We start from the raw sequence: 13,815 nt of genomic DNA on the forward strand, positions 1-13,815 counted from the left end.
AATAAAGTGAGGAAGAAAGAAATATATAGGTAAGGAGAAGGAGTGAGGCCCCTGATGAGAAAGCCATACAGCTGAACGAACACACATTTCCCATCCAGCAGCGAAGAGGATGGAGGGAGGGAGGAGGAGGAGAGGCTCCCGTGAATACCTCACTGTGACTAATGTCTTTTTCACACATTTCACCTCCATCCATCCATCATTGTGTCCACCTCCTGCTCCCTTGTTAAAACAACAGCCCGTCGTGACAGCAAATGCTGGAAGACTACTGTTAACAGTTCTCCTTTTTCTATAATCAGCTCTATGTGTACGACTCTACTTCAACCTTATTCGTCTCCGACAGGAAGAAAGAGGAGGAAATCGAGATCCTTGTTTTGTTTTGGTGACAGTCGACAGCTCGCCACTGTGACAATGATGTGAAGTGAAGTTTGAGACCCTGTAGGAAGGCGACTACACTTTTTCTGTGAAGCCACGGTGGTGTTGCTCATACTAACTACCGAGTTCTTCCAAAAGAAATGCCAAAAAAAGTCAGGGTAAGGTAATTGCAACGAATTATCTGTGCAGCAGAGGATTTTTCATGGAAAAGACTGGTCTGTCACTTAAAACAGCTCACGTTAAAGAATAACTGTGGTGGATTATAACTCGCGTCTTAGTCATCGCTCCCGTCGGTAATAATAATATTACACACCTTTAGATCAGGTGGTCAGACGGGACAGTTGTTAAACAAACTTCTGAAATGAGCCAAACTTATGTGGAAGAGAAAGACAAAATCCAAATTAAACCCATAAATTACATGATGAGTAAAATGATCGCCCAAATTGTCCATTGTAAACAACTTTGACCTACTGTACAGTTCATTTACCATTCCATTTGTATGCATGATTTGGTGGTAAAACAGTCTTTTATATCTATAAACATGGCAACCTGGATTACTCTTTTAATCATGTACTGTTTTTTGCCCCCATCTATATCTAATTTGCACTATAATCTGCCTCACAGGGCTTAAATATATTGTTTTTTTACCCCATCCTTCTCTACTATGACCACCTATTTTCAGCAAATCAAGACGTCCCGTTATGGTTCAAAAGTAGTTCCAAAATGAAAGTTGTGCCAATGTCCGGGATGTCACCTGGCCATCAGGACATCCTTCTAGCCTATTCAGCTATTTTACTGAAGTTCATGTACACAATATGCATTCAGCAGCTTTACACATCCCTAAAAACTGAAAATAATAAGTCACTTAAGTCTAAAACCCCGGTCACCTGGGTGAAAGGCCTTTGTTTGACCCATTTATCTACCATGACCTCTCAACACGGACCTTTTCACTCGTTACCAACCGTCAAAAAGCTTAATAAAAAAGACAAAATCGCACAAGTCTACAACTGTTTATCAAACCTTTTCTCACAAGGGCATATTAAAGGTATCAGACTGTGTTAATTCCCTGTGATAAGAAAGTATCAGAGAAAAGGGGCAATAAATGAAACACATCTAATCTTTATCAGCCCACATTATTCTTCCAGATAAGCCTCTATCAGCCCCATTGTTAAATCAAACCAGCATTTGTCCTTCCTTTAAATCTTTGTTAAACTTCAGGACATGACCTGGAGTGGGTTGTTTTCTGACCGTCTGTAAGGACACTTTGTTCGCTACACGGTGGCCTACTATGTGTTTTTAGTGCTATATTTGGAGGGTATTGTTTTAAGCCAGAAGGAGTAATGAGAAGAGACTGACCCGTTGCTAACTCCTACACCTCCTCCTGCTTCTATCTCTCTATCTCCCTGTTTGTCTTTCTTTGTACTGCTCCTATTCGGCCGTATTTCATCCCCTTTCTCTCCTCAGACTTACTCCCTTAAATTCCTTTCTCCCTCATTCCCTCTTACCTTCCTTCCTTCCTCTCTTTCTCCTCCTCCTCTCTCCCATTTGTTCTCTCCATCACCCCTACTTCTCCCCACAATTTCCTCCCACCGTTCCCAGTCAATCAGCCCGCTCCTTCACCTCCCTCTGTTTTTCTAGTGTGCAGTTTCACAGTAGACCGGCTACTGAGCGGTCAAGGTCACGCCTGATTTTATGTCTCGACACGACATCTCTGTTGATATTAGCTTTGCTTTGTGTTTGCTCCCGGGGGACTCTCTCTGTTGTGGTCTGTGATAAAATGTCAATGTTTTAGCTGAGCTATTACAAACTTCTTAAAGGTCAGAGGGTAATTCCTGTGTGTGTTAAATGCCATATTTGGAGGTGTCTTTGCTTCTGAGAATAGTGGTGAAAATGAGAGAGTGTGTGGCTGCAAACATGGGGATGAAGAAAAGGCTTTTACGAGAGGTTGATCCTAAAGCTGTTGACACACCTACTTCTCTCAAATGCCTCCATCCCTCAGCACACCTATAACTGTGAGGACGTAGACGCCAATACTTACTAAAACCACACATTTTGCTCAGTGCATTAATCTGGTTATGGGCTCGTCCAGGTTTTCCCTCAATGCAATGTCAATGATATGTATGAAAATGGGACTTCGCAACTATTTTGTTAATCGATTATTCGTCAATCATTGTTGATCGTCATTTTTCAAGCAAAAATAGTGAAAAATGCCCGTCATTCTCTGGTTGCAGCTTCTCCAAATTGAGGATTTGCTGCTTTTCTTTGTCATGAATGATTGAAAATGCAATCATTCATGGGGTTTTGCACTGTTTTACAGGAAGAAACAAGATATTTAAAGAGGTCACTTGGGGTTCTGGGAATTTCAATGAGGATTTTTTCACTATCTTTTGACATTTCATTGTTCAGGTTGTTCTCATACACCGTTCAAAGCTATACCTACGAAAAGTAATGCACTGAAATCCGTATATATCCCACAAAATCAATTTGTACGTAATCCACTTAATCGTGAACCAGGAAGTATAAAGAGCGATAAATGCCGTATAGGGAGGATGTTGTGGTGGATGGGTGGGTCAAAAAAGACCAGACTTCAGCCCAGGAGACCGGTGTTCATGTCCTGTGTGAAACCAGAAATCAAAGTTTATTTATTTGTCACGTAACTTCCGTACTTAAGTTACACAACTTCCGTAGTTATTTTAACCGAAACCACGATCTTTTCCTAAACCTAACTAAGTAGTTTTGTTGCCTAAACCAACCAAGTTGTTTCCTGTGAAGATGGAAGTTTATTTTGAATAGACTGTATGCATGTAACGAGTGGAAATTGACACGTGTTGCTGGACATTCGTAGAAAAACACACAAAAAATGAGGAATAACTTTTCGTATATCATATTATAAATATATCATGAGGATACATTGCATAGTTGTAGTCCTATATAACCTGAACCCGTCGTCTTTACGAGGAAGATATTGTATCTCTGCCAATGTGCATTAGAATGACATATTAAGGGAAAGAACCGTGCAATCAAACAGCGTGGACACTACAGTAACTATTACTCAGTGATCCCCAGCTCAAACAACTGGATGGAAACAAAATAACTAAACACTTTCTGTAGTAATCTGATGTCTTAAACTTTGTGTAACTAGTCCGAAGAGGGTCTAAAGAGAGATTGAAGAATCATAGTGTTTAATAGAGATCCCTTTTCCTCTCCCACCCTTAAGGCCCACCCAGGGTGTCAGAGCGGGTGGCCCACCGGCAGAGCATCCGTCTGGGTCGCACCATGAAGCTGCCCTGCCCCGTAGAGGGTGACCCGCCGCCGCTCATCATGTGGACCAAAGATGGACGCAACATCCACAGTGGCTGGACGCGGTTCAGGGTGTTGCAGCACGCTCTGCGCATCAAAGAGGTGGAGACGGAAGACGCTGGGACGTACATTTGTAAGGCCACCAACGGGTTTGGCAGCGTCAACATCAACTACACTCTCATCGTTATAGGTAAGTCACTGTGACATGAGACACCAATACCAAGCTTTGGATTAAATCGAGTACCTGCACTAAAACACATTTACAGACTTGATATATTACTGAAGAACTATCAAACAACCTTTTTTCAGATTTGTTTTTGCTCGACGTTATGTGCTGTGTACCATTTTTCAAACAAACTTGGCGTAAACCTACCAATGTCTTCAGTTACACATAAAACTTGATTTGGAGAAAGACGTAAGGGGTGGGAATCACCAGAGGTTCAACGATACGATATTATCACGATATTTAAGTCACGATACGATCTTGTTGCGATTTTAAAAATGTTGTGATATGCTGAGTAAGATGAGATATTCTGCAAATTCTGCAGTTTGTCAACATCTGTTTTATTTAATGAGATCCAGTTTTCACTCCGTTCATCTCAGAGTTTTCGTTCACAAATCTTGAGTTCAGAGGTCAAGGGACCCCTTTGAAAATGGTCATGGCATTTTTTCCTCGCCAAAATTTTAGTGTAACTTTTGGGGCATTATTCAGCCTCCTTCCTGACAAGCTAACACGACATGGTACTAATCGATTCCTTAAGTTTTGTAGTTTCATATGATACCAGTATCTTCACTCGAGCTTTAAACCCGCTACAACCTCCGAAAGACAGAACAGTGTCCGGGCCCGACGGCAAGATTATTAAGAGGTTAATAGTATATATAAGAAAAGATCGATACTTGACGTTCGTGTATGATACAAGATCTAAATATTGCGATACTTTTCCCCCACCCCTACTTGTGATTGTTGGAAAACTACATGAGTCTTTTGTTGAAGCAGTGTGGGGTACTGGGGTTGTGTTTATGTGTGTGTTTGTATGATGACAGACTGATAAAAGCCAGCCAACCATAAGCACCACAAGTCTTTCTTCCCATTAATTTAAGTTTGCATTGAGTCTACATATACTCCCATCTTCTCTTCTTCATTACACATGATTTTCTGTCTCTTTTGTTTTCTTTCTTTGTTATTTTCCATGCTAGCTTCCTTCCATTGACTCTGCTGTGTGAGTTTCAAGGATATAATTAGCCAGGTTAGGTTGTTGGGGCCATTATATAGTAATCAAGCCTGTGTAGTTCCCCAGACAATGAAGCACTGCTTTTGTCTGAGTGTGTGTGTTAGTGTGTGTGTGTGTGTGTGTGTGTGTGTGTGTGTGTGTGTGTGTGTGACCACAGTTGTTGTGCTTGTGTGTTCCTGTATGATTATGAAGGAGGCATTTGTTAAAGGAGATGCTTTTGTTTGTGAGTAGGACATTGCGTCAGTGTAGTATGAAATGTCAAGTCTGTCTCAATTTTGAAGTCTCTATAAAAGACACATTGTTATGCCTTGTTCTGTTTTTTTCGACATACTTATTTTTCAATTTCACATCCAGAAAGCTGAGTCGGTTGTCAGTATGTCTGGGTGTGTGTGTCTTTATGTGTTTGTGTGATTTGTAAAAAACAATGAGTTGTAAGGCTGTGCAATTATTCAAAGTTCAATTACGATTTTGGCTTCCAACGATTATCAAAACCAGATCATCAACAAAAACATTATTGTGCTGCATTTCGTTTCGCAATGACACTCTTGTTATGTCTGGTGTTATAAATCCAGCGCACCCCTTCCCTTTACAGCGGTGTGCTTTCGCCCCACTCTGCGGGTCAGGGATGGCCGGCTTAGTGTGGGAGGATCCTATCGTCGGAGCGTGCTGGCACTGCGACCGGCTCTAGGTTGGCTTAGAAACACCCGGGGTGAAGGTGACGCTTTACAACACCCCTTGCCGAGACCTCGCCACTTAGTGCTCCCTGTGCCCTGCATGGAGGGACGGAGCTCCCTGCGACTATCAACCGAGGCGGACTGTCCTCAGTGCAACTCACCCGACCTGTCTAAAAACACGGACCCTGTCTCGTTTACCACGCTTTATGGGTGTGACTTTTTTGCTGTGTTATCACCATTAATATCTATACAACCAATGTGTTTATGACTAAATTGTTTACTAGAGCACAAGCTTGTTTACAAGAGCACAAGTTATTCATAGATCTTAATTTTGCCCTCAAAGTGCGCCTGATTGATGCATTTAACTTTAAAATGTAGGCTACAAAATTGTCTTTTTAAATGCATGATGTTTCTAAAGTCAGTGAGTAATCGTATTAAATAATTGGGATCTTGATATTGACCAAAGTAATCACGATAATGATTTTTTGCCATAATTGTAATTGAGTTGTACAGACTATGAGTTGTCATGTGGTGGCTGTAGTCGGTGACCCTTTGGACTCAAATACAGGTGTGTTTCTCTCCATACTGGGACTCAAATAGCTGCTTCCCTCGACTCCTATTCATGTAAACAAAATACCTGGAGGGAAGACAGTGTGCCAGTGCACATTTACACATGTAAGTCAGTGTGTGTCCGTGTGCTGCAATGTCTCCACACCCCTCTGTATGTGTATGTGTGTGTGTGCATCAGTCCATGTGTTTGCCTACATGCCAACCTGTGTGTGTGTCAGGTTCCAACGTTCCAGAGAGTCCGACTAAAGCATCTCTCTCTGCCCGCCGTCGGCACTTCAAAGACGGCTTCCAGTAAAACGCTCTCTACAGATATTACCAGCCGATGTTTTCTATGTTTCAATGATTGTGAACAAGATTTTATTACCAAAGTGGGAATCATAAAAGAAGCACCGCTAGCAGGAAAACAAAATGACGTCAGGGATTACCAATAAAGTGGTGCATTTTATTGCACTCTTTGTTTACAAGACTGTTTGAGAGTTAATGATTCGTGACATTAAACCAATTAACAATATTATAGCTATTATTGCCTCTTAAACGACATAATGAAACAACACTGAAAGTACATTTTCCGTTTCTGTCATCTGGGTTCTAATTTTAGTTGCACGAATACATTTATCATCCTAGTTGGTACACTAACTTGGCATATTAGCAGTAAACAAAGTGCTTTTATTCTCCAGTAATCATTATCGGTATGTGATCCAAAGCTGTATCGGTCTTGACCTGAACTTCAAAGGCGAGCTGGCATACAGAGGGCAGCGGGGCGGAGGGGGGGGGGCAGCAGCTGCCGCTGAGGTCATCCAGAGAGACAGCTGCTGCCTCCCTCTTTCCCTCCCTCGTTCACTCACGCTCATTCACCGTCCCTTTCATTCACTTTCAGATATGCGCGCACACACAGCGTGAACCCACATGAGCAAAACAGGATTTTATCATTTGGTCATTGAGAACCACGACCTTACCATGTGAAATAAAGACAAAGATTCCTCTTTGACTAAAGACCCTCAACAGTAATGTCACCCAAACCTACACACATAGATTTAAATGTACATTTGAAACTGTTTATTAGATGTAATTGTAGGCTGTTTTTATGCACCTCAAATACACTGTAAGTGTATTTGACAAAACAATCTAATTTAAAGGGATAGTTTGGGTGTTTTGAAGTGGGGTTGTATGAGGTACTTATCCATAGTCAATGTATTACCTACAGTAGATGACGTTCGGCACGCCCCCAGTTTGGAGAAGCAGACAGGAGTTGCCGCACAGAAACAAAGCAATGTACCGGTGTGGACGGGGCCGGCAGCAAAATGTATTTTAGCCTCCTAAAAGAAAGGCTCATCTAAAAAACATCAATATCAGTTTAAGTGTACATAATGTTAAGAATGTTTTCACCGCTTTACCTTGCTGTCAGACGGCTATACAGTCTGTGTTTATTACTGTGTTTTCTTTTCTTTAATCTATGCTCTCGCCAAAGCAACCAGACTCCAGAGACCACCTCTCGTAAGCGGTCTCTGACAGGTTGTTTTGGTCCGCACCAGAGTACGATTAAAACCGACTAAATGTTGGCTTGTGAAAGCGCCCTTAGAAAACTCTAGAGCTTTTATTTTGGCATAGGCTCACATAAATTCTTGTGAAAATTGCCCTCATGAGACTCATGAATTGAATTCATCAAACATATTTTATTAAGACAAAAACCTTTACATATCACTGCATCATATCGTAAGCAAACTGGGATGAAGACATTGTCAACCACAAGAGGCTACATCAGTACGTGTTTGCAGATTACACAAATGGTGCATTGAGATACTTTGTGCTCCATCAGGTTAACCTTCAAACATGACCCCCTTCTCTGTAATTCAAGCCAGGAATCATGCACGCAGCATCTCCTCAGAGAGGCAGTTAGCGTGGATAGTGGTGTTTTCATAGCTGGAACAATCTGCATAGGCAATGATGTTCAAAGCATGCTGAGGGGGATGCAGTTTGGTCTGTCTAAGAAGTGATGGTTTGTGTTGTAGTTTTGTTGCCTCCTCCCATCTCTCCTCGTCCTCCTCCTCTTCCCTGCCTTCATCTCCTCTCCTCCTCCTCCTCCTCCTGTGTGGTCCTGTGGTAATTATTCTCTGGCCGCTCCGCTTCACAGTAATGAGCCCACACCTGCACCTTATTGTCTTTCCCTCTCAATTTCTAACCCAAACTCTCTTTAACACCTTTTTCCTATTAACACTCAATCTCATACCCTCATTCCTCCTTCCTTCAGTCGGGGCCGGCTCATTTTTCTCCGACCACGCTTTAATTTGTATCAATATTTTCACAGTTTCCCATTTTTTGTTCCCGGACGCAATAGTATTTGATTGCAGTAAAACATTCACTGTACCGCTGCCCGGTGGTTGGAAGTGATGGAGAAGCGTTTTTTTGTGAAGGCAGGCTTTTGTTGGCGGAGGGAAATTAAAAGATTCCTTGAAGTGTTTGCTCTTTTATTGTACGTAGGTTGGCAAATGTTTGCGCGAGTAAATAGTCTATGTGTGTGTGCTTGTTTATCTGAGAGGTTTGCGTTGGCGTACGCAGATTTATGGGACCACCAGTAAAGTGAAACTGTATTTATTTCTGCTCAACAAACCTCAGTGTCCAGGAGAGCCCTCGTTTCTTCCTCCTACTCTCTCTCTCTCTCTTGATCTCTCTTCTTCATCTCTGCTGTCTGTCTTTTTGTAGTTTGCTTGTATGAAATTCTGAAATTGTTTCCCTCCTCTCTCTCAGAAGAGTGAATGATACAAAATTTATAGTTCAAACCAGATGTGATGACAAAGGGAGCGTGTCTGGAGCAGAGTTGGGAAGCCGTGCGTAAGAAAGAAGGAAGGAAGCGGTCTGGAGTCGTGTGTTAGTGTGTTTTTAGTGCATGTGAATGAGAAAATGCGGTTTCGAGTTTTAATGAAAATGTTCATCAACGCACTTTTGTCTGACAGTGTGTGTGTCTGTGTGTGTGTCAGTGTGTGTGTGTGTGTGTGTGTGTGTGTGTGTGCAGGTCCATTCATAAGTGACTGGTGTGATGATTTGTGGTGATTTAAGAGCTCAGCCGTAGCAGCTGACATCTGGTCATAATTGGAGAACAAAGAGAGGCAGAGAAAGATATTAAACGTAGACGTACTGCATGTTTGAATAAATTAGCTTTTATATGATTTATGTTCGTCAAGCGGCGGCGACACAATGAATGTTGAAATAAGAAAAATGGAAGCGCGAGATGAAACGTGACAAATGGAAAATACACACAAAACTGGACTTGGTTTAGAAAAATGATTCTGTTTTACATTTTCTCAAATTAAGTTCTGCAGTTTCATGCCAGGGTTAATCCACGAATACTCATCTGAAATCAATTATCACTTAATACAGACTGACATCCTGACGTCACGCTGCTCAGTCCAGTATGTCATGACAATCCAATGTGATGTTGCATGCGGACTAAATGATTTGAAATTGTTACTTCAGTTCTGCTTTCACATACAGTTCTTTTAAAGCAAATCACGCTCCTTCATTCTTCCACAAGAATGGCTGCGCCTAGTCAAAGCATGGATTCCCCCTGAGAACAAACTGCAGCCTCCATATTAAAAATAATTTCTGCACCACTGCTGTTATGGTAAAGTAACGTTACACTACGCGTCTTCTAACGTTGTTATTCGTCCGTTTTAATATTTTCTGTTTACTTTAACGGCCATGTAGGAGTGGGAAAATGGCTTAAACTAACTTTACAGACTGTTGTTACAGTCTGTAAATCGGTGCAAAAATACGGAATACAATACAAATTAACTGCATATTAATCGGATTGGATTTAAACCCAAGGCTATAAGGGAACCATAATGTTAATGAGGCAATCGCCGTGCGAGTGGAAACCAGGTGAAACATGCGGCCCTGCAGCGTAAGCTCAACCGGGCCAGACACACTTCCATCCAATGTTAAAGATCAAAGTAAGCGCTCTACAGATATTGAGCGTCATCTTTTCTTGTAAAATGTCCGGTGTAATCGGTAACACCGGTGTCACAAGTTTATTAACCGGTGGGAAAATTTCCTCACTGTGACATCCCTAGTTTGAGGTCCAGCCTCTGATCAGGGTCAGGGTCAAATAGGATTGAATAAAATATTTAAATATTAATCAGACAAGTTTTTAAATATATATTTTGGGTAAATTAATTGTTATATTAATCAGGAATTTAAAAAATAATCTTAAGAAAAAAGTTCATTCAGGTTTATTCTCTCTGCATTGCATGTGTGAGACTGCAGCTGTCTTCCGGGCCAAAAACTAACACATGAGATCAGGTTGCAGACCAGCATCATCTCTCTCTCTCTCTCTCTCTCCCCCTCAATTCCTCCGTCCTGATACCTCCTCTGTTTTGTGTTCTCACATTACGTAGTTTTTAATTTAGATATCTGGTGCCTCGTCTGCAGAGGATGTAGAGGTGGCCAAGGTTTGCAGCCTAATTGGTATGAGTCATTCACACACACACACACACACACACACACACAAATGAATGAGTGTGTGTAATTGCACAGTGCCTAAAAACAATCTCAAATAACCCAATCTCTCTCTCTCTCTCACACACCTACTTACAAACACACCAGGGCAGCTGTGCCTGTCTCGCTGTATTTTTCTGAATGTGTGTGTGCCAGTATGTATGTGTGTGTGTGTGCGTGTGTATGTGTGTGTGTGTGTGTTGTGGATTTAGTTTTTTTACCACCAGATTCTTCTGCTCAGGTTACACACGCAGCACTTTCTCACTAATGGCAGAAAAATGCCGAGTGAATCTGGAGCTGCAGCTCGCTGGTTTGCAGGAACCGCTCGGTTGGTTTTCAGTTGAGGGTTTGAGGCCTCACGGGGGATCTTTTGGGGGGTCTCGATCATGATTTACAGAACATGAAAAAGAAATCATCGAGTGGTTTGGCCCCCCTCCTCTTGGAGTATATTATTGCCTTGAATGGCCTTGAATCCGATCCCATGTAGAAGTTTCTCTCCTGAGTTTCTCCCTTTGCTTCTTTCCGCTTCTGACCGAAAAAAATATACTAAAGGTTAACGGACAGCCTCCTCACCTTTTGTTTTATTTCAACATACAAAAAAATGTGTATCTTTTGAAGGCATAACTGCTGCTCTATCACCGTCATTTCATGCTGCTCTGCATCAGATCTGTTCAGTTCATGTTGCTCCTCCTGTTGTAACAACATGCCGCCCGTACAGCGAGGTAGACAAAGCTGCTCCTCCGGAAATCAGGGTGGCACAGAGATGTAAACATGCTGGTGCGCTCATGCTCATATGAAAGAGAATGGGGGGGTTGTGGACGTTGTGGACGGACGGGGAGAAGGAATGGAGTTTCAAAAGCTGTTTTCCACCTTGTTGTCGGGTCCAGTTGAGACAAACACTCAGATGCAAAGAGATACGTATTGTATCTTTGTGCACATACATTTCAATAAGACAGGACAGGAAAAACATTTTTTATTTTCCATGCGCTCACACACACATCTCAGACAGATGTGAACGAAATCACGCACTCCTCGGAGGCCCTGGCCTCCGTTTCACGTCTGTCTGTCCCACATCCTCTCGTTCTGCCTCGTTTCACTTCCAGCAAAGAGACGGAAAGACGATGGACAGGACGGAGACACAGAGAGAGAAAAGAATAAAGCTTCTGTTTTTTTTTTTCCTGGCTCTAATCTGAAGACGTCAACGAGTCTTGAGAACAAAAAAGAATAGCGATGGAAGTTTTGGTTCAAACAGGTTGAGATGTCTCGCTCGAATCCAAAACACTGTCGGGATCAAGAGAGGTGTATCTGCTGTTTCTATAGAAACTCAAACTTCATAAAGAGAGCAAAGAAAAGAAACACTCAGCCGTATCTCCACACTGATTGATTGATAGTTGCACTGTAAAAACACCACAACACTTGAAGCATTTAGCTTCAGAAGCTTTAGAGAAACAACTAATTATCGAGGACGTCAATGAAAACTATGTTTTACAGGAAGGGATTGTTCAAAGTTTGCATCTCATTTCTTGCACCTTGTCACCTTCTCTCTCCGATTTGTCTCTCTTTGTCCTCCCTCTCACCTACTTCAACTCTTTTTCCTCTTCTCCTTCTCTCTCTCAACCCCCCCTGTGGTCGTAGTCCTCCCGCTCCACCAGCCGATAGAAGACGTCTTTTCTCTTGAGCGTCTTTCAGCTCCTCATTCTTCCCCTCCTTCTGTTTGCCTTCATGCTCCATTTACATTCGTGTATGTGCATTTCTGTGTGTGTGAGTGAGTGAGTATGGCTTGGGTCTACTGATTGTGTGCCAAGTCAAGCTCCCATAGACCCCTAATGGGTCTTAAATACCCTCTGCTAGCTTTAACTTCAATCCTCCGTACGAGATGCCATCTGTCAGTCAGCGGGCCTTTTTCTCCAGGTCTCGAGCAGTGAGTCATTCTGAAGGAGAAATCCACCCTAAAACACAAGTAATGCGCTCGTTTTCTATGATTTTGGAGAGTTTAAATGGTATCGTCCATCCCTGAAGCTTGAAATCTCTTCAGTTCAGCTTCCCGAATTGCATTACTTCTCTCAAATCTTCCAGCTCCGATGCTACATGCGTGCAAAGTCAGATTTACTGTGAACACAACTGTTCACATCTGCCTCCACCTGTGTTTTTTATTTTGAGTTGCTTTTGAATTAATCAACATAAATAGACATCAATAAGTTAAATGCATCGATTCTTTCTTTTTGCATTATCCTCTACACATCCCTTTTTGTCCTGCTACCTACCCCTCGCTCTGTCTCTCCGTTGTAAATTGTGTTTTAGGGTGGAATTTGCCTTAAACTTCCTCTGCCAGCTGTTCTCAAAATCTAAAGCAAACGTGTTTTCACTCTGGGTTTCCACAGCAACTCTCCCATAGCTAATATGAGGTGTAACTTTACTTCCCTGTGTGTGTTTTGGCATCGCTGGCATCCTCTGAGTACAAAATATAAGTATAATAAGTAACAAATGTAGCAGAATTTAACACGGGTCATTTGGTGCACTATTACTCATATCATGAAGTACGCTCTGTCCCCAAATATGAGTAGAACTATTTGGAAAGTGAGCACTTGAGGATGTGGGCTGCGTTAAAGTTCCTCAGTTTGTTTAATGTAATTAAGACCGAACTCCTCAGTGTGAGTCCAACGGTAACGAAAGATGGGAGAAGGAAGGAGGGAGAGAGAGAGAGGGGGAAGTGAGGAGAAAACGGTGGAGAAATATTGGTGATAAGGACGGAAAGTGTGCAGGCAAGAGTGGAGAATTTGCATTTCACCTAAGAAATATTCTCATTATTGATTACCAAATTATTTCAAAAGTGAACTGCTAAAATGAAGTACATATAAATATGATCAGTTAGCAGTAGGGCTGGATATTGACCCTCAATACTTTTTTGGTAGAGACTGAACTGTGTCAATAACACCAAGTATCAAAAACTGTACTGAAGCTTGCATAAAGTTCTGGTCACATAGTTCCTGTCAAACCTTTGCCATTTTTAGACATTTAGTTTTGGTTCTTGTACAACTGTTTAGACACCATTTACTATTTGAGCAAAGAAAAAGGGATTTGTAGAAACAAGTCAAAGTAAGATATCAAATAAAGTTTTATTTTTTATATCCATATCAAAAGTCCGATATCGTACAGTAGGGTTGGGTGATATGACG

At 41.8% G+C, this 13,815-nt stretch overlaps 1 protein-coding gene across 1 annotated transcript in view; it reads left to right on the forward strand.

The window, feature by feature from the left end:
* The window catches only part of fgfrl1a (fibroblast growth factor receptor like 1a), an 84,461-nt gene that overhangs the window by 31,919 nt on the left and 38,727 nt on the right, over positions 1–13,815 (forward strand). Inside the window, exon 3 of the mRNA XM_037780693.1 lies at positions 3,590–3,862. Within this exon, the coding sequence (XP_037636621.1) occupies positions 3,590–3,862 (273 nt within the window). The remainder of the gene's footprint in view (positions 1–3,589; positions 3,863–13,815) is intronic.

The sequence above is a fragment of the Sebastes umbrosus genome, chromosome 9, assembly GCF_015220745.1.
Source record: "Sebastes umbrosus isolate fSebUmb1 chromosome 9, fSebUmb1.pri, whole genome shotgun sequence".
Lineage (NCBI taxonomy): Eukaryota > Metazoa > Chordata > Actinopteri > Perciformes > Sebastidae > Sebastes > Sebastes umbrosus.